The 23,006-nt window shown below is 37.3% G+C and overlaps 4 protein-coding genes and 1 non-coding gene across 6 annotated transcripts; 4 read left to right on the forward strand and 1 right to left on the reverse strand.

Annotated features, from left to right (window-relative positions):
* Positions 1-2,426: 2,426 nt before the first annotated feature.
* Positions 2,427-9,195, forward strand: LOC113708560 (glucan endo-1,3-beta-glucosidase 1). 2 transcript variants are annotated; one of them, XM_072064474.1, is made up of 5 exons: positions 2,427-3,027; positions 3,132-4,412; positions 5,211-5,238; positions 5,417-5,601; positions 9,087-9,195. In XM_072064474.1, exons 1-4 carry the CDS (start codon positions 2,949-2,951, stop codon positions 5,586-5,588), a joined length of 1,560 nt encoding a protein of 519 aa, XP_071920575.1. In that variant the 5' UTR covers positions 2,427-2,948; the 3' UTR covers positions 5,589-5,601; positions 9,087-9,195. The 2 variants fall into 2 exon arrangements, with proteins under 2 accessions (XP_071920575.1, XP_027086832.1); XM_027231031.2 differs by lacking the exon at positions 9,087-9,195 and adding an exon at positions 5,692-6,154 and having other exon boundaries at positions 2,429-3,027.
* On the forward strand, positions 6,387-10,814 carry LOC113708558 (uncharacterized). Its single transcript, XM_027231029.2, has 4 exons — positions 6,387-7,940; positions 9,087-9,235; positions 9,360-9,470; positions 9,866-10,814. The coding sequence occupies exons 1-4, from the start codon at positions 7,400-7,402 to the stop codon at positions 10,457-10,459; spliced, it is 1,395 nt and encodes a 464-aa protein (XP_027086830.2). The 5' UTR covers positions 6,387-7,399; the 3' UTR covers positions 10,460-10,814.
* A 781-nt stretch (positions 10,815-11,595) lies between these two features.
* On the reverse strand, positions 11,596-11,668 carry TRNAF-GAA (transfer RNA phenylalanine (anticodon GAA)). Its single transcript has one exon. It is a non-coding gene; the product is annotated as a tRNA-Phe (tRNA).
* Positions 11,669-13,474: 1,806 nt separating this feature from the next.
* LOC113707971 (L-ascorbate oxidase homolog) lies at positions 13,475-17,754 on the forward strand. The gene is made up of 8 exons (XM_027230390.2): positions 13,475-13,800; positions 13,932-14,041; positions 15,626-15,896; positions 16,006-16,108; positions 16,201-16,546; positions 16,722-17,087; positions 17,165-17,243; positions 17,353-17,754. Exons 1-8 carry the CDS (start codon positions 13,651-13,653, stop codon positions 17,566-17,568), a joined length of 1,641 nt encoding a protein of 546 aa, XP_027086191.1. The 5' UTR covers positions 13,475-13,650; the 3' UTR covers positions 17,569-17,754.
* A 2,775-nt stretch (positions 17,755-20,529) lies between these two features.
* Positions 20,530-22,879, forward strand: LOC113707790 (uncharacterized). Its single transcript, XM_027230112.2, has 6 exons — positions 20,530-20,853; positions 20,948-21,024; positions 21,184-21,220; positions 21,964-22,219; positions 22,304-22,412; positions 22,511-22,879. The coding sequence occupies exons 1-6, from the start codon at positions 20,634-20,636 to the stop codon at positions 22,682-22,684; spliced, it is 873 nt and encodes a 290-aa protein (XP_027085913.2). The 5' UTR covers positions 20,530-20,633; the 3' UTR covers positions 22,685-22,879.
* Positions 22,880-23,006: the final 127 nt, after the last annotated feature.

Consider the following 23,006-nt stretch of genomic DNA (forward strand, 5'->3'; position numbering starts at 1 on the left):
TAATTGTGCATTCTAAGAGTGAAAATATTGTGAATTAATACAATAGATCTCCAAAGATTTTCAATTTATCTATATGGCATTTCATCATACACTTGGCAAGAATTTTTTTTTTTTGAGTTATTGTCACTATTTAAGAAATTTCCAAATATATTAAGAATTTTCTCGAAATAGACAATCAATAATAAATAGAGAAGAACTTTTATTCACTTTGGAGATTGTAGACAAGTAGTAAAATTTGAACTATTAAAAATAAGGATTAACTTTTTATGCATTGACAATGTAGTGATTTTTTTACACGAGCAGATTTGTATGTATACCACATGTGCATACTTTAAATTTCAAATTTGAATTCATTTTATGTGACATGATCTAATCTTGCTAATGTAAAAAAAAAAAAAAAAAATTTATACATTGATAGTGTATAAAGAGTCATCCTAAAAAAATTGTGGATTCATCTAATACGAATTAGCAATTAAACTCCTAAGAGTTGTTATTCATATTTTAATGGGGATTGTACCTCTCAAAAAAGAACGAAGATAAGAGAGAAATTTTAAGAACGAAGATAAGAGAGAAATTTTAAGCGTGATGAGATTTCCATATTTGAGGTGCACATTGCATCAAGTAGATTAACAAGGAAATAAATTTTGAAACCAGATTAGTTTAGAAATTTTTTTAAGAAGAAGATTATTGTGGCAATAAACTCCAAATTAGTTGGATGCATGAAAACTAATCATAATTTAGATTTGAAATTCAAAATTATCATTTGTGCCATAACAATGTTTCTATTGTGAGGGTCACCGTTATAGTAACTTTTAAACGAGAACATCTGATTTTTGAAAAAAATCTTTCATGTTACATCATTTAATTTTAATTCAAAGATGTCTATTAAAATGAATGACGGCAACCTAGTGCATGTGATTATGTGATTTACTATTTAAATTAACTTCTAACACTTTTCTTTCAATAGCAAACAATCCTAATTCATTCTTTGTAATTCAAGTGACATATTTTTCATGGACAATTAAATAAAGGAAATGGAAAGGACATAAAGTACATATTTAGGAAAACAAAGTGCAAGCAAACCATACATTCTTGAACCATGATTGAGCTTCAACAAACTTCTAAGCCTGTAATACTATAGATTTTGGTCAGTTACGTATACTTCATTTAGCTTCTTCTGGACAGGCATTCAACCCATCCTCCTAAGGATAGCTGACCGTCTTGAATTCTTAATACTAAAAATAAAAAAAAATAAAAAAAAAAAACCTTTAAGCCTGGGTAAAGTCGCGAGATTTTTTTACTTCAGCCCGTCTAAGACTCAGGAAAGCCCAATTCACAGAGTCCTGAGAAAGCCCATGTTACAGCCCCACTCGTGGGCCCTGAATTCAAGATTCTCAGCCGTGTGTCCTTTCCTCCATCTCTATGTTTCACTCATCCTGGCTAAAATTCACCACAGTAAATTGTCCAACGAATACGAGGCCGACCAAATGTCCGTTGCGTTGCAAATTTGCAATTTGCACACGCACAATGACAGGATTCTTTTGGAATTACCACCTACTCTTTTTTGGCATAATGGATTTCAATTTATATACTCACAAGTCACATCTTTTTTTTTTTTAATAGATAATTCCTATTATACTCGTACTCCTACTTTATACTAACTCGCTGAAGGGAAGAGATGGATCCAAAGAATCCAATAAAGACTAGGAGAAAACTAAATCGCCGCTGGACCCGAATAATGCACGTCTGATGAAATTTTTCAGGAAGGAGGGCTTGAGTCCCTAGTGGCCATCTCAGCTAGGCTAAATTGGTTCTCACATCCTCTTATCTACCGAACAAAATAATCATTAAAAGGGGATTTAAAACATCAAATCCCGTTGTCAGTTCCCCATTCCATACCGGAAATGGGGTCTGACAACCGTTCCTGAAGGCTCACAGTCATGATGTGGTCTCAAAAAAAGGTTCACCTGTAATCATTTGTGCCCCGTGTCCTTCCATACCCAACCAACTGTTTCCAGAGGAGTTGGTTATCAGGGAGAGCTTTAAGATTCTTCTTAGGTGTAGGTTAAGGAATCCAAACCCTTGACCTGGTCTAGGATTTCTTAGAAATATTACCGGAGGATCCAAAGGTATCTGTTTAGTTCGATGACGGTTCAATCCTCTTCAAATTTTTCATTGATTCCTTTGAGTTCACTTCTTTCCCTTAGTATAGAGTAGGAGTAGTTACAGAATAGAATTTATCGTATACAAAAAAAAATATCCCCATTCCATACCCAACAAAATCCAGCTAGATTTAGACACATGGGGCTACATTCCTGTTCTGGCTCTTTTTTTTTTTTTGGGTAATATATATTCGTGTCCTGTCACTCAAGAAGTGAGATACTTCTCCAAAGAAAAAAAACAAAATAGGAATAACAGGAGAACTGGAACGGAATCAGAGATCCAGGCTGGAGCTCAGGATCAACGCCCTGAGAGTACAGAAAAAAAATCCAGAAGAAGCTCCAAGCATCCTCAAGAAAACAAAGAACTGAACCACATAAAAATCTTGATTATTTACGCCATACTATTCAAACTTTCTCACTTTTTTCACCAAACGTATGATGAAAAAGCTCAAAGTACCCAAAGCTCCCCCAAAACACCTTTCACCGATTTTAATCGGAAAAGCATGTCGGTCCCAAGGCCATTATAGTCATTTGGACGCTACGAATTACAATCTGTAATGTCCTGTACCGCTGTCTAGTCGCAACTGGCAGACCTCTTGCTAGAACAATGTCCCATTTTCTTATCATTCACTATCAATCGAGTTCTACTTTTTCTCCTCTATAACTCCAGATCTTGGAAGTCAAAACCACCCCCAAAAACAGCACAAGTTTTCCCCAAAAGATAATGCAAAGTTTAGCTGACCAAGAACCAGAAGATGATTCAAGACATCCTCAAACCTTTCTTTAATGGCAAATTCTGAGCTAAGCTTCTCTGTTCTCTGCATTGTCTGCATTATATTCGCATCACTGTCCTATCTCAACCCAGGTAAAAGTAACCACAACCCATCTTAAAAAAATTCAATCTTGGCATGTTTGAACTATTTATTTTACTTGATGTCTTTGGATTTATGAGTGGGTTATTTCTTGCAGGGATAAAGGCACAACAAGGCCACGAAGAGCCATATGTCGGAGTGAACCTAGGCACAGATGTGTCGAAACTACTTTCGCCAGCAGACTTGGTTGCTTTTTTGCAGTTGCAAAAGATTACTCACTTGAGGCTTTATGATGCAGATGCTGATATTCTCAAAGCACTGGCTAAAACCAAGATTAGAGTCATCATCAGTGTGCCCAATAATCAGCTTCTTGCAATTGGATCGTCTAATACCACTGCAGCCACTTGGGTTGGTAGAAATGTGGCAGCATATTATCCACAAACTTTAATCACTGCCATTGCAGTTGGTGATGAAGTGTTAACAACAATTCCCAGTTCAGCCCCTTTGCTTGTGCCTGCAATTGAGTCACTTTACAGTGCTTTAGTGGCTGCAAATTTGCATACTGAAATTAAGGTTTCAACTCCTTGTGCTGCCTCTATTGTTTTGGACCCTTTTCCACCTTCTCAGGCATTTTTCAACCAATCCTTGAGCTCGGTTATTTCTCAGCTGCTGCAGTTTTTGTCGAGAACCAAATCACCTATGATGATGAATTTGTATCCTTACTATGTCTTTATGCAGAACAAAGGGGTTGTCCCCTTAGATAATTCACTTTTTAGGCCCTTGACACCATCCAAAGAAATGGTTGACCCCAATACTTTGCTCCATTACACCAATGTTCTTGATGCTATGATTGATTCTGTGTATTTTTCAATGAAGAATCTTAATGTTACTGATGTTGTGATTCTGGTTACTGAGACTGGTTGGCCTTCAAAGGGGGATTCGAAAGAGCCTTATGCTACAATTGACAATGCTGATACTTATAATTCCAATTTGATTAAGCATGTTTTTGATCGTAGCGGGACACCATTGCATCCAGAAATCACCTCTAGTGCTTATTTGTATGAGTTGTTCAATGAGGATTTGAGGTCACCGCCGGTTTCTGAGGCTAATTGGGGGCTGTTTTATGGGAATTCGACACCGGTTTACTTGCTTCATGTCTCTGGAAGTGGTACATTTTTAGCTAATGACACTACTAATCAAACTTATTGTATAGCCGCGGATGGAGTTGATACAAAGACTATGCAAACTGCTTTGGACTGGGCTTGTGGACCTGGAAGGGCGAATTGTTCAGAGATTCAGCCAGGAGAGAGTTGTTATCAGCCTAATAATGTGAAAGACCATGCTTCTTACGCATTTGATAGCTATTACCAAAAGGAAGGGAAGGCTGGTGGTTCTTGTGATTTCAAGGGTGTAGCCATGATAACAACCAGTGATCCAAGTAAGTTCTCAATAAGTATAGATACTGCAATCTGACTCCCAAAAGCTACAGATTCAACATTGTATTCTGAAACACTTTTTTTTTTTTTGGGAAGACAGAGCATTCAATCATGGACAGTAGTTCATTAAGTGAATACGGTATAACATTATTGTATTGAAATTTGAATGTGGACATATGCTGTGGTTGTTGGTTGAAATTAGAGTGGCGTGGTCGGTGGCAAGAGCTTTATTGTTCACTGACTTTGTCATCACGGCGCACTGCCTGGTTTAGAGATGATCCCTAATGAGGAGGACAGTGTGGTTTCTATCTTTATCGATGCCATATTGTTGTGCTCAGGGAAAATCAGTAAATGTTAGTACGCCCGAAAGAAAAGGTCAAAAACAGTAAAAAAAAATCCTTATATTCATGAAAGAAAAGGCTGGAGTAGAGGTTAAGATGGTGGTGGCCTAAAGGTAGGAAGCCCTTTGTAATTTCGTCACTTGGGAGTGCAAAATTGTCTGTTTCATTTTGGTAGCCTTAGGTGACTAGGCTGTCAATTGAATTCTTGGTCTTCCTTGCTACTGCCATATTGTCTCACTCCATGTTTCCATGTGTGTAAGTGGGAGAGGAAAAATGAATTTACCTGAGTGTTTCTTCATTTCTTTTCATACCTTTAAGCATTTGACATTGCTTCACTTATTTTCACTGTTTTTTGTTTGATCTATGTAGGCAATATGTGGTTCCAATTTCTGCTCTGTAATATTCCTCTCTCATAAATTATCATCTGAATTGTGTTTCTTTTCTGGGGAAATTTTGCAGGTCACGGGAGTTGTATATTTCCTGGAAGGTGAGCTGATTGTCTCTGCTTTGTTAGTACATATATTTGTCCTTATCTTGCACATTACCCCACAATAAATTCGAGTAGAACAATTTGCACATGTCTATGAGTTTGTACTTTTAATAATCTTTTCTTAGTATCTTAATTTTTTCTAATTTGTCTTGTATATATAAAATTTTGAGTGCAGCAAGAAGTTAAGCAATAAAACAAGCCAGCAGGTAGTGAACTCAACACAAGCTAGTGGTGCAGTTACAATAAGATTCAGCAGTCTTCATGGTACCAGATTAAGTGCCTCCATGGGCTTTGACATCATCTTGGTGGTCACCTTTTGTTTATTTTATTCATTGCTCCTTCCATAGAACAAAGTTGAAGGTACCAATGCATCATTTACTACATTAATCTATTGTTTAAGTTTAGTGTTTGCCTGAATTTATATGGACTCATCCTGATAATGCATTGCAGAGCTACTTCTCATTCTTTAGATGCTTATTCTTTTGGGGGTGCACCACATGAGCTATATTTGATGGGCCCTCTGTGAAATGTTGTATTTCATGTGATTCTTGAAAAGGCTGATGCAATAACAGTCCAGACCAGAGGCAGAGGTATAAAAAAGAAGTGGGGTTCTCGAGCCTTAATTATGTGAAACTTGAAAGTGGTTGCAACTTCAAGAATCTTTTGCTTGCACCCTTGTTCTTTCTTCTTAATCAGACATTGCTTGAGAAATGGAGAAAGAATAACTGTACCTAGCTGTGATCAAATAAAGAAGGATACCAGAGCTTGGCCTTGGCACTCATTGTTTTGCTTCTACTACTTTATTTTGTGAATGTATAACAAGTAGTGCCAGCAATTATTGTACTTGGGAAAGGGCAAGAATGATCTAAAAGTTCAATCATAAAGATAGGTGGAGGATCCATGTTTTGGTGTGTGTTTATTTGTGTCAGTTAGTAGGGGAAGCTTTTCTTAAATTCTTGCATTGAAGATAGACTACTGTTACTTGTCTGGTTCTGGTGTGTTGAGCTAGTGAAATGCTCCTTTAGTTTGGTGCAGTACAACTTAGGCATCATTTTTTTAGCAAAATTTCAACAACCTTTCGGCAAGGTTTTTAGTATCGTATTTGCCCTCATAACATTTATTAGTAATCATCAGTGAAGATTGATCCCCAAAAAAAAAAAAGAAAAGGTATTAATCATCAGTGAAGAAGAAGTAAGTACATTGGTGTTGTGTCTGGACTCTGGACATCAGGTTTGAAAAACAAGGGCAAGATTTAAGTCTGTTTTAATGTTCAAGCAAATACTTGGCCTAGATTCTCACACGCGACACTTTGCCTTGTTTCTCCAAAGTGTCCAAGGAGTTAAAAAACAACGAAAAGATAGGAAAGTGATAGCTAGTGAAACATGAAACTTGCTTCAATGAAAAATACCATTTGTAGTTCAAATGGAAGGCTGATCTGCTCCATTTCTCGGTGAAAGAATGCCCCTGGAGATTTTTGTGTTACAATACAGTTTCATAAACTTCAAGAATCAGTAGACTAAATTGAAATACTATTCAACATGATGGAACAACAGGTCATGTGTAAGCTAAGCAACATATGAGAAAATTTGTGCCAAACGGTACTACCTTATTTGGATTGCGAGTTTTTCATGGTTACTTTTTTTTATCTTAGATATATTACTGCATCACTGTTATATATCTGTAAAAACTCTCGAAAGCCCAATTCAAACGGGTTTGGATATCACTAGTGAATTGCTCAAGCATTTTACATTGTCTTTAATACGTAAAATTGGGCTCTATTTTTCAAGCTAGAATGGGCTGGCTCATCTTATTTTTACAAAAGCTGTTGTAGAAATGCAGAGAAAAAAAATGTTACACTGCATTCTTTGTTAATTTTGTCTTTATCCCAACTGCAATAAACCGCAATATTAGAGTAATCCAAATTTCGCAGAATAGTATGGGAAAACAAATCCAACATCTCTAATTTTTTTTTTCCCTCAAAATTTTGTCAATTGAGGCTAACTGCCTAAAAGAAGAGAAACCTCCAAATAGGAGCCCAAAAATTTGGTAGCAGAACCGTGGCTGGTATTGGATTTGATTTGACAGCGTATCCATGTAGTAGTCTAGTCTGCCTGGAGCAACCAAAAAGCGGCAAAACGCCTACGCGTACGGTTTTAAAATGCGCCAGTTTCTCTCCCCAAAAATCAAACCGACCCCGGCCATCTTCTTTCCCTTCCTCCTCCTCAAAAGCTCTACTGCAATTCCAAAGACTCAATCTTTACCAATGTCTTGGACGTGTTCGGTCTGCACTTTCATCAATCCTTCATCCCACCAAAAACCCACTTGCCAAATCTGCCTTTCATCACAGCCCTCATCATCGTTAGCATTATCACAATCACCATCGCCCACAAAGCCCAAATGGGCTTGCAAAGCTTGCACCTTTCTGAACCAGTATGATAATAGCAGTTGTGAAGTATGTGGGACCAGGGCCTCTGCTTCATTGTTATCTATTCTTGAGAACGATGATGATGATTTTGATGAGCTTGGTTCTGGTGTTGGCGATGTTTTCTTGCCTTTGAGGGCTTGCAATAGTGGCAGTACAAGTAATAAGAATAAGAGGAAAATTTGGGAGAGCTCAATTGGGGATGCTAATGATTTGGCTGATTCTGGTAACGATTTTAGGGGTGCCAAGGCTGCTAGTAGGGAAGTTCAATGTGTAGGTGCGTTATTTGCTTTGTTCGAATTTCTTTTGGATTTTTGTGTGCTTTTAGGATTTCATTTGTGGGTGTGATGCTTTTGTTGATCTTAATGTTGATTTTTGGTGAAAAAGATTCTTTTTCATGTTCGCTCGCAAAAGCATTTTGGGAAGCTCCGATTGAACTTTGTGTTTCATTTTGCTGGATTTTAGTGAGCGTGGTGTATTATATGATATTGTGGCTCGCGTGCGTAGTTTCGGATTTTTGAACTTCGGCTCTGCTTGATCATGCTTTTTATGTCCATTCTTGTCGGATTTCTGGTTTCTTGATTTTAGTTTGTTCTACCGTGCCAGTTTTTGTTAGTGTTTCAGATAAGGAAAATTGATGTTTTATTTTTGTTGTAAATTAACAATGTACCTTTCGTTTTGCTTTTGTGCTCATATTCTGTACTTGCAACTGTTGCTAAAAAAATTGATTCATGTAATTGGCGGTGATTTATGTATCTTTTTGGTGTTGTCTTGGTGAAATGCTCGTACTAAGCATAGCAATCACTTATTTTCCCGTTTTCTGTGGTGTCGGTTCTAGATCTTCTTTCACATGTAGATATGACTTTGAGATAAGTTTCCAACTACACGAGTAAAGGTGCAATTTTGAATGGTAAACCTGCGGGCAAATTGCAAATCCCATGCCAAATTATGAATTAGAGCTATAAGTTGGCATTTGCAGTTGGTAGTGGGTGTTTCTTCAGGAGTCGGGAGAATTTGATTCACAATTCTATACCATTTTAAAAGGCTATGCTAAGTGCTCAGTAATTAGACTAGAGAGGATGATGCTTGAGTGCTAGAGCTTAGTTTTTCTTGGCTTATCCTCCTGTGGATGATACTGCTATATTATTTGTGATATAAGTAATTCTCAATCAACTTGCACAACGGTGATCCTTGTACTAGTTTTCTAGTTCAAGTAAGAATAAGTACTTTGTAATATCTGTTTTGCTTGCTTTCCTGGAATTTGAGTTTTCTCATGATTCCCATGTGTATATCTATGGCTAATATGCTGATATTGTTTGACATGTAACTGGTTTTGGTTTCCTCTTTTTATTTCCTCTAGATTTGTTTCTGGTCCTTTATTCCTGTATATGAAGTTATGAGTCATGCCCTTTGGACTTTGCAGCAAGTGAAACTGGCTTAGATAGAGGCAATAAACCAGTTAAAATTATGAGTTACAATGTTTGGTTTCGAGAGGAATTGGAGATGCATAAGAGGATGGAAGCTCTGGGTGACCTTATTCAGCTGCATTCCCCGGATATAATATGCTTTCAGGTTTTCCACGGCCCACCTCGCTTCCTTCCTCCATCCTGAGGCACAATTATAAAAAAAATTACTGAAGATGATTCCTTGCTTCAAAATGAGTTTGTACTATACTAACAGATATTTAATCCTGCAGGAGGTTACCCCAAACATTTACGAGGTTTTCCAGCAATCCAGCTGGTGGAAGTTGTATCGTTGCTCTGTCTCAGATGACGAGGCATTTACAAGGGCATACTTCTGCTTGCAGGTAAAAAATTATTTCTCCTAGAAAGTATAAACTCCTTTAATCTATGCTTATTTTTGTGTTTGTAATGGAGAAAGACCTCACATCAGGATTCTGGAAAATATGGTGCTAGTTCATGTTAAACCTGGACCAGGTCATTGAGTTTGATATGCAGTTGTTAGAATGCTGGAGTTTATCTGTTTGACAATGATTGAGCTTATCTATGTATGACAAGTAGCTATGCTCTGGTAGCCTGTTAAACCAACCTCCTTAAGGATTTAGTTCAATCCCTTTAGTAACTGGGAATACAGCAGCATGCCTTCCTAATTCTTGAATGTCTCTGCTTCATTTCACTTTACTATACCTACATTTTACGAGTTCTTTTTGAAGTTAAAACCTTGTGTGCATATAATTTGCAGTTATGCAAGCTTTCGGTGAAATCCTACAGCTGTAGACCTTTTGCTAATTCTGTTATGGGAAGAGAGCTTTGTATTGCTGAAGTAAATGTTCAGACTGAAAGGACATTGATTGTTGCAACTAGCCATCTTGAGAGTCCTTGCCCTGCACCTCCCAAATGGGATCAGATGTACAGCAAGGAACGCGTCAATCAGGCAAAAGAGGCCATAAAATTTTTGGAGAAGAATCCCAATGTTATCTTTTGTGGTGATATGAACTGGGATGACAAATTGGATGGTCAGTTTCCGTTACTTGATGGATGGGTTGATGCTTGGGTGCAGCTTCGGCCTTCAGAAAATGGTTGGACATATGACACCAAGTCCAACAAGATGTTAAGTGGCAATCGAACTCTACAAAAACGCTTAGATCGATTTGTTTGCAATTTACGAGATTTCAAGATAAGTGAGATTGCGATGATTGGGATGGATGAAATTGCTGGCTTATCATATTGCAAAGAGAAGAAAGTGAAAAATGAGGTGAAGAAATTGATGCTTCCTGTTTTACCTAGCGATCACTATGGCTTGCTCTTGACAATCTGTCCCCAGCAGCGCAAGTAGGCAGTGCTTCCGGGCAGAAGATGTTTTGCTGCTATATCTTTTTGTTTGAGAGTTCGTTACCTTGCTGTCCAGGTTTGTGTACATAACATATGGATGGCGCAAAGGGCTAAAACCCTTCATGAGCATTGCAACATTTTCAGGGTAACTGTTCGAATGCAATGGAATGCTCGAACATATAGGACCAAATTTATGCTTCGGACAGCTGTTATTATGTCTTGCTTGTTTTTGTTGTGAAATACTCCATCTCTAGCTGATGCATGTGATACTTGTACGTCTCCATCTCTCGTTTTGTCTTGTATGTTGTGGTACTTGTTTATCAATGCTTTGTAATAGCACAAAATAACGATTTTATCTCTGCATTAGCACTTTCAGAAGTGCTGAAGTTTCTTTCATTTCTTCATAGTTTCAGATGTTGCTGGAGCTTCCAACCTAATATAATCATACATAACTCCACAAAGAACATTTCCTGCCCTGGCCTGCGTGAGAAATCTGATATTATGTCCCCTGATCAGCAATGAGGAAGTAATGTCAAATACGATATATCCCATGTTTTACACAAACTGTATTATCTGTTCCTAAATTCATCACTTGGTTTTCGAGATCTATGTAGTTAACATGGACCTGTCAGATAGTAAAATTGCATTAACGCAGCATACTTAAGGAATTCCAAACGTGCTTTGTATCTTGCCATTCTCCTGCGATGAACCTTACCTTGAAGTCAGAACGGGTAGCTGATGATGCTATGGCCAACCTCAATTTGTAGATTCCGCTAGTTAATGAAATGAGGTTAAACCTGATGCCCCATGTAAAAATTGGCCACTCTGCATGGTAGAGAAGCTGTGATGTATTCTACTTTACATACCAAAAGTTGCAGAAGATCACCAATATTTGATTGAACTTCAGCTGGACGAAAGATGGAAAGTTTAATTTATTTCTTCTGCTCAATGAACAATAGTATGACATGTCCACTCAGTGCTTTTCACAATCTATGTATGCATTAATAATGCAGACAAGAATGGCTGTTGAACAAGAATTTATAAAAAAGGTATGCAATCAAAACGTAGCATCGTGGATGGAAGAGTGATACGAGACCCTGCATGGAAGAATATGTAAAAATTGGCGACTCTGAAAAAGAATGTGGTGAGCGTGGATCGAACACGCGACCTTCAGATCTTCAGTCTGACGCTCTCCCAACTGAGCTATCCCCGCTTGGTTGCCGGGAGCATTAACAAATCAAATGACTCGGTAGCAACTGAATGAAATGTCTTGAGATGTTTACTTATATAAGAGAATTTAATTGAGTGCGTTCTATACATTCATATTTTGCAACTAACATTCTACTCTGTTACTGTCTGCTTCACAGTTACTTATATTATTTCAGAACATGCCCGGCCCAAGCAATCATTTAGAGTATGTAAGAATGTATTAATTCCTGATTGTCAATTAGAGTATTAATTGACAATCAATTCCTGCACAGGATATATAGAGTGGTGAAGTTGATCCAATACAGTTCTTTACATTAGGTAAACCCTTTTCAGATATTGTTATCATTTACACGAGATATTAATATTTTACACAATTTGTTTGCACATAGGGGTAAAAACAAGTTGAACACTCTAGTGTTCAACTTTGTTTAATTATTTTGACAAGTTAAAATTTTATTTAAATTTTGACTTGTTTACGTCTTGAGTCGAGTTCTATCGAACCTTTATCGAATCGAATTCGAGTTGAACTCAGATAACTTTTGCTTTTTACATGTAAATTTCACTAGTATACAAATTGAGCCGAACTTAATTAATAGTTTATCAAATACAAAATACTGTTCATATTTGATTTGACTAGTTGGAGAATCAAACTCGAATGAGTTTTTATTGAATTGAACTCGATCTGAATATCGAATAGTTTAGTTCATCTTTCATCCATATTTGCGCATCTCTATTTTTTTTTTCACCAAAAGTTTTAAATAGACCCGTGTGGCTACAAAATTGTTCAATCCTTTGGTACAAAATACATTGTGCTTTTATTCCTCTAGCCAACTTTGATTGTAGCTGAGCATCGTCGTAATCATTAATGGCCAACATTATACAAGTTGCATAAATTATATCAAGAGCAATCAACGGAAAAGGCAATTAATTACTCTAGGTGACTATGGAGTGTGGTCCATGCCATTACGTATTGAGGGTGCATGTGCATTAGGCATTAACATGCGAAAACATATGATATGAAGAATTTAGTCAAGCTTCAAGAATTTGGGACTTTAATGATCGCCATTAGTTGCATGATTCTACGAAGTAAACGCGTTTTCAAGTGTTTCTCATTTGCTTAAAATATTAAACGAATTCTGGAAGCTTTGTTCTTGTTAATGTCATATTACTCGCAGCTGAAGAATGATCTGCGCTGGCATGCATGATTGATTGTTTTAGCTCTGTCATGCAAGAATAATATGCCATATATACCTATTCATTGGTCCAATTTCTTGTTTTTTTTTTCCAATTTCCAAAGAAAATCCCATCTGTTCTTTGGCTTAAATCATTATAGCACAACTAGTTCAATTAAAAACTCTGCTTACCAAGAGTACTGGAAATCATTATAGCCAGTTTTATATTACTACTATTACCTTAGATTTGTTCGAGTTTCTTAGCAGAAGTGGAACTCCACCTTGGATCTCCCTAAACATTTCTGAAACAGCTCATGTAGCACCCTTCAGTAAACGGACCAAGAAGTTTCTGTAACTAGAGATTAGAGCAATCCTCAGTTTGGGTCTTTGGGTACAATTCACCGTCAACTAATTTGTACACTACCACAATTATTGAGTTTTATTGCTTAGTCAATATCTTTTTTTATGTTTTCCGCGCTCATGGTACCGCCCTAAGATTCCAGTTATGGCCGCACGTGACGACGCTAAATACGCCATTCCAAAAGCTTTTCATCACACTTTTTGGCGGGCAACTAAAATCACCTCTGAATTCTCTGACCACCTGACTTCCTTCACCGCAATTTCTTAATGCTTTTAATCACTCTTCACTGACAACTCACTCACAAGCCTCGCCTTACATATCTGTCCCGAATTTTGCCAGAAGACATATACTGACCCATTCATTTTCTTCCTCCCCCGCCCTTTGACCTTCACCGAAGGAATCCAAGAAAATCTTTCTTTGAGAACAAAATTCTTAGAGAAGGGAAAAAAAGGGATGAGGGACTGCAAGATTTTGTGTTCTCTCATTAGCAGTTGCATTCTTCTTGTTTCTGTTCTCAATGGAGCATATGCTGATAACCCATACAGGTTCTACACTTGGAAAATCACTTATGGTGATATCTACCCATTGGGTGTCAAACAACAGGTAATGTATATGCACTAAAACATGTTTTTATGTTGTTGATGACTTTGTACTATAATACGCATGTGGCAATGTGTTTCTTGGATTTGCTCGAATTTTTGGGTGGTTAAGAGTCGGAAGTGTATATGCTGCAGGGAATCTTGATAAATGGGCAGTTTCCAGGGCCACACATTGACTGTGTCACCAATGATAACTTGATTATCAGTGTTTACAACTACTTGAACGAGCCTTTCCTTATTTCTTGGTAAGTTTTTCACAGTAATCTCAAAGAACTCTTTCTCTTAATTAGTACTGAAGGATAATGGGGGATGTTGCAGTTTGTATGGAGTAAAATGTGCAATGTTTCCCCTGCAACAATGGCGATCTGCTTGGCTATTTTCCTTTTTTTTTTTTTTTTTGTCTTTAACTTTCATATATTTTTCTGCACAAAGATTGCAAATTGTGCCCCTTAGCTCTCAATGAAGATGATGACACTCTCAAATGTTGAGGTGTTAAGTGTAATTAATATCAGAATGCGATGGAGCTCGATTTAATAAGGACTAGTAGTGCAAAAAGAAAGCAACTTTATGACGGAATTGGTAAGCCAAGCCTTGGAAGTATGGTCGGGCATACTGCTATTGGCCCAGTGGGGCTCGTTCTGGTTAGCCTTTACTTCCCAGTTCCCACACATTTGGTCTGAAAATGGTGGTCCACGTAACTAGATGTTGTTTTCTGACTATTGTTTCTACAATTAATGATTTTTACAGTGAAGTTAACTCGAGGAAGTTTTCTACGATTTTATGGACAACTGTACTCTCTGCACATGCTAGATCTCCAGATCTCGGACATATAATACCACATTTTCTTTCTGTTATTTGCTTATCAGTGTATGGTTGAGCAATATAAATTATGCCATGAAGTGTTCCATATGTCTATTGTCTAAAGGCAATATTACAGTTGACTATGTATGCCCATTAGAGTCATGGGGAGTGGGACGCATCACAAATGCTTGATAATATCATTAAACATTAGGGTATCATACCTCATTTGTCTTGTTGTTCTGGTGAGGATAAGTTGTAGTTTAACATCATCATCCTTACTGGATGTATTCCATTCTATATTGCTACAAAGTGAGATCTTTGCCTGTTGGAAGGGTCTTCTTGGCCGTGAAACCATGTCGATATTTAATTGCTAACTGACAAAAACAACATTTCTTTCCTTTTACTTTTTTTTTTCATCTCGTTCACTCTCTGCTTTACCTCTAATCCTGATATTACATTCTTTTGTTAAGTATGGCTTTAATTTCTTTTTCATGGAAACATGAATAACTTGAATGGTAATCTAAGATATGTCGATATTGATGTGTTGACTAGCTTGGCACTAGTGTTACAATTATTAAAAAAAAAAAGAACCTTAAACGTCTCAATGTTGCTAAGTCAAAAGAAATGTTAAGCGTCAGTTTTTTATATTCCAGCAAATGGATTAAATTGGTGGTATTTACTTAATTTTGGATTCAACTGATTACCAGGAAGGCTTATGCTTTTCTCCAGTCCGAAAGTTTTTATTGGAGGCATATAAATTGGAAGTGGACTTCTCTTGTTAATGAAGTGCATGTTAATGAAGTGCATATACTAACTATGCAGCCCGTGAACATATTCAAATAAGATTAGCATCCAATCTTCCCATTTCTTGCACCAGTGACTTTCAGAGTGGAGATTTTGCCTTCGTAATCTCAATCACAGACTTACCTAATAGCATCATCATACCTTTATGAAATACAAGAGTTCATGCCATTGAATGTGCGAAATCAAGAGTGCTTTGTGATGTGCTTCAATTCTTGTTACTTTAGGAATGGCATACAGCATAGGAAAAACTCGTGGCAGGATGGAGTTCAAGGCACCACCTGCCCAATACCGCCAGGGAAAAACTTCACTTACATACTACAGGCAAAGGACCAGATAGGTACCTATTTCTACTTTCCATCGCTTGGGCTCCATAAGGCTGCAGGAGGTTTTGGTTCAATAAAAATTTATAGCCGTCCTCAGATACCGGTACCATTCCCTCCCCCTGCTGGTGATTTTATTGTACTAGCTGGGGATTGGTTCAAGAAAAGTCACCGAGTAAGCATATCTTGGCTTCAACATATAAGAGACATTTTGTTCTGAATTCTGAATTTTTACTTGGAAACTATATCGAACTGATATGTGATATTCCATTTTGATCTTTCAGCAATTAAGGTATATCTTGGATAGCGGTCACAGTCTCCCCTTCCCGGATGGGCTTCTGATTAATGGTCGCGGATGGAATGGTTACACATTTACAGTTGAGCAAGGTATTTGTTCCGCTTTTAACTGAAATGAACAGGTCTTGAATGCCTGCAGATTATGCCTTCGTCATCTCAATGTGAAAATTTTTTGTTTGCAGGTAAAACATACCGGTTTAGAATATCAAATGTTGGGATTGCTACTTCCATTAACTTCAGAATCCAGGGACATTCAATGAAACTGGTGGAGGTTGAAGGATCTCATACGCTCCAAAACTACTACACCTCCCTTGACATTCATCTTGGGCAGTCCTGTTCTGTCCTAGTCACAGCAAACCAGCCTGCAAGGGATTACTATATTGTAGTTTCTTCACGTTTTACTTCTCATGTGCTCACAACTACTGCTGTTCTCCACTATAAGAACTCATTTACCAGAGTTTCTGGTCCTCCCCCTGGAGGACCTACAATTGATATTGCATCGTCCCTGAGCCAGGCTCGCTCCATACGGTAAGTCTTGTTTTACCTAAAATTTATGGTGAAAGCTATCGTTCCTATGGTGGATTGTTATATAATATTCCTATCTGCCATTTTGTTGGGTCAGTATTACCAAATGAAAGTTTTGGATGGTGCTGTACCTCATAACAATTCTTTTAATTTGTCATGTCATGTCTTGTGAGATCAGCTGGAACTTAACAGCAAGTGCACCAAGACCTAATCCACAAGGTTCTTACCACTATGGACTGATCAAGCCTTCACGCACAATCATTCTTGCAAACTCTGCACCATACATAAATGGGAAGCTGAGATATGCTGTCAACGGTGTCTCATATGTTCCTGCAGATACTCCTCCGAAGTTGGCTGATTACTTCAAGATTGGGGGAGTCTTCAATCTTGGGAGCATGCCTGATAAACCTTCATGGGGCAATGCCTATTTTGCAACTGCCGTAATGCATGCAGATTACAGAGCTTTTATTGAGATTGTGTTCCAAAACTGGGAGAACACTGTCCAGTCATGGCATATAGATGGCTTCAATTTCTTCGTTGTGGGGTAAGTTAGTTTGCTTGCCTAACAATTTTGGTCAAGATTTGTTTCCCGCATTTGATGCTAAATTATGGATTGAACAGTATGGATGGTGGGCAGTGGACACCAGCAAGTAGATCAAAATACAATTTGAGAGACACAGTTTCTCGATGTACCACTCAGGTCTGTGAAAATTTACGCGCCAAAAGAACTTAATAATATGAACTAACATCAATGTGAAGGCACACTTGCTTGGACACATATCAATTTACTGATGTTTGGATTAATTCAGGTATATCCCAGATCATGGACTGCAATTTACCTGGCATTGGACAATGTGGGCATGTGGAACATTAGGTCTGAGAACTGGGAAAGGCAATACTTAGGTCAGCAGTTCTATCTCAGAGTTTATACTCCTTCAAATTCATTGCGAGATGAGTATCCAATCCCAAGGAATGCCCTTCTTTGTGGCCGAGCATCAGGCCGCCACACTAGACCTCTTTTTTGAAGCTGCGCAGGTCTTCAGAAAACCAGTCACGAGAGGGTGACTACTATTGTTGTTGCAATATTAATTCATCAGCTTCACTGAAGCTATGTATCAGGTTTATTCCTCCCCTAGCATTTCCTCAATTCTTGGAAAATTTTGGAATATATTCCTTGACAATTTTCAGTAGAAGGTTATTACTTCTTGGTCTGTATTGCTTGCCATCCTAGCCGAAGTGAAATTGCTGTGGATGCACAAAATATAAGAATCACCACCTAATTGTCTGTTGCGTTTTCTCCTTTTTCTCCAGGAGGAAGGCACTGGTACATAGTAATATCTATTTTAAACAAATCCGCACAGTTAGCCAAATAGTAAATATATATCTTCAACTAGAAGATAATAAAAGATCAATATACAAGAACTCAAGTCAATATAAGGCTCTTAAGTAGCAAAGTAATATCTTCGGAGTAATATAAATGAACTTAATTTGCTGCGAATTTCAAGTTGTTCTAACCTTCTGGTTCCATAGTATATCTTGAAAAAATATGAACTATTTCAGGAAAATGTTTGTAGTATTTATTTTTAGAGAAGAAAATGCCCAAGAAGTTGGGGTTAAGACGACACAAGCAAGAGCTCTTGATTGATGCCAAAAGACCGAATTGACTTGTTTAATGAATTTTAAAAGCTCTTGTTATAAAGGCCTTGATAATTTGAGGACTAAATTGAGCGTTTAAGAAAGTTGAAGCAGCGCTGGAGTAATTAACCGCAGTTGACACCATCGAAGATTGAACCTCATGGTTACGTAACACACAATCACGCATTCGACTTGAGAACTTCTCTCTTGCAAAGTTTCCAATGAGAGAGTTTCTTTGCTGATTTTGCGCAAATACAAACGACAGATTGAGGATAACAACGAACGTCAAAGCACAAAAAATTTGACCCAAAATTTTCCCTAGTCAGCAGAGAAACTGATGAAACAATTCTTGTTTTGGATTATATATATGCACTCATAAACCTGATCTGCCAAGAAAGAGAAGAGAAATGGAAAGGGATCGGAGTAATATCGATCCTGACGAAATATCCATCTCTTCTCATTCCACCAAACTTCAATTACTCCATACACATACATGCTTACGATATCTCAGACACTTGTCCATGCTTCTGCGAAATCCATCCAAAGAATATTCCCCATTTTGGAACCGCTTCTCTGCATTTTCTTCCAAAACTCTGTCAGCATGGAATTCTCCCACACCACATCCCGACGTCCAAATTTGGTTTCAGCCATTTTGGCTCTAAGCTAGCTAGCCTTCAGGAAACAACTACACAGCATCCTCGAAACTGGAGATGTTAATCTACACTACGCAACGCTCATAATCTTTAGAAATTGCACTACCAATCAGTTTTGATTTGATCTCAGGCTAAACGGCCATGACGTCTAGCCGTGGACGTGTCTCTCTCAGGGAAGAATGTGTTACATGCGAAGCATGTTCAGAGAGGGAGATGCTAGAACTTGCGAGGTCCAGGCATGTCATGAATTATGATGATGATGATGATGATCAAGGGGTTGGAATTTGTTAGCATTTCTCTTCGTGTGATGTGAAGAGGGGGTAAAAGTTTTGAGATTTGATCAAATGTTGTGCAAAAATTAGATGGAATTAAGAGCTTGTCCTGAGATTAGGCTCTTTTTCATTGCATTGGAGGCTCTTTTTCTCACAATTTTGACCCATTTTTCACCGTTCAAATGTTTCGTGTAAATTAAATATCAAAATATTTTCAAAAAATACCATTTTTTTAGTATGTTGATCTAAAGATTGAAAGAAAATTAATGATATAATGACATAATTTTATAACCTTATATAAATTTAGATATAAGTAAATGGAGATACTCATGGAGGAAAATCCGCTTGAGAGGATCCCAACCCCGTGTCCTCAAGAGCGAGGAGTTTTCTTGGGGAGTAGGATTTTTGGTATGTTTCCTTAAGGACATGCGTTTCCTTATGTCACCTCATCTTTTTTTCATTTCTCTCACGTATGCAATTTGTTGTTTTTTAGCTTTTGTTTACTAATTAGCTTCGTGGATACGTCTTGACACACAAATTGAACGGTAAAAACAGAGATAATTAACTACTCTATGTCACTAGTTATTAAATACAATTTGATAAATCTTTGGAAAACATTTAGATTTTAGAATTCCAAATGAATATTATTGGTCCTTTTTTAATTGATTTAGCTCCAAAAATGGTAAAATATTTCATTTACAAATTAATGAAAAACCGCGTTACACAATCAAGCACAATGGAGACATTAATTAGATTTTTGTTCATATTAGTTAAAAGTTCTCTTATGCCCTTTTTCGTTTATAATTTACTAATTGTTGAGATGTAATCTACAAATCAATAAAATTCATCTTACACTTTTGCCCGTAATTCATGAGAAACTAATAAGATTCAAGGTTTAATTAAAGTCATCTTAGACTGCTGCTCATAATCCAACCTCAGGCGATTGAGACACTAGTTGAGTTGATTAATTTTGCTCTTACTCAACCACGATTAACAATATTATTAAACGCTTTAATTGTCATTTGACAAAATGATCGATGCCTTGTACAAAGTACTAGCTAGTCGTACTTAATATATACTAGTATTAATTTGTCAAGACACCAAGAATGGAATGTTTTGATATTGACATAAAGATAGATATATATTGTCCTTGAAAAGTGATACCACTTATATGTGTGTGTGTGTATATATGTATATATCATCAATGGGGGAACCTTTCCGGGTCGAAATTCTTTTGTTGCACTTTATCCTTCTCTGCAGATGAACTTTCAACAAATCATGAATGCAATTTCGAGCTTATCAGGAAAACTCTGAAATTCCGTGAAGAATTTTTCTGCTTCATAATGAAAATTTAGAGACTTAAAAACTGACTCCAAAAAGCTGCACATACCGCCAAAAATGTGACCACAGCTTCACTCATATTTATTCCTTGCTTGTTTTCACATATATGATATACCAACCAACCGAGCCGAGCACCCCTCTTTGTTTCTCTAGCTCCCTCTCTTTCCCTCTTCAATTTCTTTGGGAGAAATGAGCAATTCTCCATCTTTTCAATCCCTTGATAATTCTGCAGATACCGATAAGTCGTCGGTTACCATCTTGGAAGAGAAGATGGTTGAAATTCCATCACAAAGCAGTGTTAGAAGTCGTGTGAGACCATATGTCAGATCGAAGTTGCCTAGGCTCCGATGGACGCAGGATCTTCACCACTGTTTCGTGCATGCTGTCCAGCGCCTCGGCGGAGAAGACAGTAAGTCAAATTTCTCACATCCTCGTGTGTGTGTGTGTGATTGATGCTGGCTTATTTTTCATCTTTTTTCCTTTGTCTCTTGATGGGGTGGTAGGGGCAACTCCTAAGGCAGTGCTACAGATGATGAATGTTAAGGGTCTCACTGTATCTCATGTGAAGAGTCACCTGCAGGTTTTCACTTGAGCTCTCCTCTACCGGAATGTGGTAGCTTGAAAAAATTCTAATACTTGAATGCCGTCAATGAAACATGCAATTCTATTAGAGAATCGAGTTTGGGAATTTTAATGCTATCGTTTCTTCTGATTTCACATCTTACTTTGCTATGGACAGATGTATAGAAGCATGATGCAAGAGCAGACAATAAAAGGTATGCATTAATTAATCCTTAATTCTTACCTAATAAGGAAAATTCCACCTAAAAAGGGGATAAAATGGCGAAACGTACTTGTGTACATTTGAGATGGTAGTTTTTGGTAAGTAAAGTTCAACTCAAATACTATACTACCAAGTATTTCGTGTTGTGAATTGAAAATTGAATTTGATTTTTATTATCATGTTTGTGTTATTATGAAAAAGAAGGGGAAAAAGGACTTCATTTAATGAATAGTTTTTAATTGAATTTTTATAACTTTGGTTTCCAATATGTCAACGCAATAGGTGCATGCACGCGCGCGCACACACGCGTACATACACACACACACACACATATATATATATATGTATGAGCAACGTATGTCCACGAGCGTGTTATGTTTATCTCTATAATCTTGAAATAACAGCTACACTCACTTAACGATAAACATTCTAAAAAAGGGTCATTTAATATTTCACAATAAAGAGCAATTTTTACGTACATCAAAAGTTAAATGGATTTTAGCATTCAACGTTTTTGTGGTACAATAAACGTCACATTAGAGAAATATTAGTTGATTCTATAAAGTCCCAATCGGTAGGCTAGGAGTAGGTTTTAGCACAACCGCACAGTAGAAATTTTCTTTTTTTCCGTATGATTTTCAAATGAACATTTGCAGACAGATAAGGGCGATAAAATCACAACCCTAGTGCTAGTGATTTGACATTAATCATTACATAGTATGCTGTTGTTTTCAGAAGCAGGAGTTGTAGCAGGTAAGGGCAATAAGACGCAGAGAGGGATTCAGCAACCATCATACTTCTTCCTTCACCCCACCGGCCCTCCTCAGCCACAATATTACCATTACCAGTACAAACATCGCTTGGGTTTCGGGTTTCCTAACTATTACATGAGTACCCCATTTTTGTACCAAAATAATACTCCTACTTCAATTACTTATGGAACTCAAGTCTACAAGGAGCTGCTTCCCACTGGGCTGCCAAATAATACATGGTTCGTACAAAATCCACATTAACTTTTTTCTTGCATAATTTATATATTCTTTTGTTGCATTGTTAATCTTGGCAATCTTTGTAGGAAAGAGATGCCCGCAGCAGCTAACATAGAGTATCACAGGAATATGTTCGATATGCAACTTCCCCTTCCAATTTTCTGCAACGATTTCTTGCGTCGCATTGACGGCCAAGTAAATAATTTGTGTCTCATTCTTCCTGTTGTCTTTTAACATGAGGTACAAACGGATATTTCTGGTTCTAAACTAGACTTATTTCGCACAATTGTCAGGCTGGTGTGAATGAGAAAAACGAGCAAGTTCCGGATGAAGCCAGCTCCAGTTCTAAGAAGATGAAGAAAATAGTAGAGGGTGGATGCAGCACCATATTTTACAAAGAAGCTCCAGGATCATCATCTGCCACCAAAGATGAGAATGATATCAATCTTGAGCTCACTCTTGGTTGACTTGAATTTTGTGTAAACTAAAAATTATTTTAGATGACTATGTATTTTAGATTTAGAATATCGCTCAGACTTGACTGAAACTTTTTTCCTTTTCTGATTCAACTGAAACTTGGTAGAACTATCGTAAGGTTTACATGTTTTTCTAGACATAAGGGATTTATAATTTAATTTAGAGTTTTTTTATTTTTTAAATAATTTCTTTTTAGCAAGGACGACATAGGATTTAAGAAGCGAAGAGGAATTTGAACACAATATCTCTACTTCCTGAGATTTGTAGTTGTTTGACTGTTTTATTTTAATTTTTTGTGTGGTAGATAGTTGT

Source organism: Coffea arabica, chromosome 9c (assembly GCF_036785885.1).
Source record: "Coffea arabica cultivar ET-39 chromosome 9c, Coffea Arabica ET-39 HiFi, whole genome shotgun sequence".
Taxonomy (NCBI): domain Eukaryota; kingdom Viridiplantae; phylum Streptophyta; class Magnoliopsida; order Gentianales; family Rubiaceae; genus Coffea; species Coffea arabica.

Coding starts and splice junctions, on each gene's coding strand:
- LOC113708560 (XM_072064474.1), top strand. CDS start 2,949: ATGGCAAATTCTGAGCTAAGCTTCTCTGTTCTCTGCATTGTCTGCATT. Junction 3,028..3,131: donor ACTGTCCTATCTCAACCCAG/GTAAAAGTAACC, acceptor TATTTCTTGCAG/GGATAAAGGCACAACAAGGC. Junction 5,239..5,416: donor AGTTGTATATTTCCTGGAAG/GTGAGCTGATTG, acceptor TTTTGAGTGCAG/CAAGAAGTTAAGCAATAAAA.
- LOC113708558 (XM_027231029.2), top strand. CDS start 7,400: ATGCGCCAGTTTCTCTCCCCAAAAATCAAACCGACCCCGGCCATCTTC. Junction 7,941..9,086: donor TAGGGAAGTTCAATGTGTAG/GTGCGTTATTTG, acceptor TGGACTTTGCAG/CAAGTGAAACTGGCTTAGAT. Junction 9,471..9,865: donor GGGCATACTTCTGCTTGCAG/GTAAAAAATTAT, acceptor TATAATTTGCAG/TTATGCAAGCTTTCGGTGAA.
- LOC113707971 (XM_027230390.2), top strand. CDS start 13,651: ATGAGGGACTGCAAGATTTTGTGTTCTCTCATTAGCAGTTGCATTCTT. Junction 14,042..15,625: donor GAGCCTTTCCTTATTTCTTG/GTAAGTTTTTCA, acceptor TTGTTACTTTAG/GAATGGCATACAGCATAGGA. Junction 15,897..16,005: donor GGTTCAAGAAAAGTCACCGA/GTAAGCATATCT, acceptor TTGATCTTTCAG/CAATTAAGGTATATCTTGGA.
- LOC113707790 (XM_027230112.2), top strand. CDS start 20,634: ATGAGCAATTCTCCATCTTTTCAATCCCTTGATAATTCTGCAGATACC. Junction 21,221..21,963: donor GCAAGAGCAGACAATAAAAG/GTATGCATTAAT, acceptor TGTTGTTTTCAG/AAGCAGGAGTTGTAGCAGGT. Junction 22,413..22,510: donor TGCGTCGCATTGACGGCCAA/GTAAATAATTTG, acceptor CACAATTGTCAG/GCTGGTGTGAATGAGAAAAA.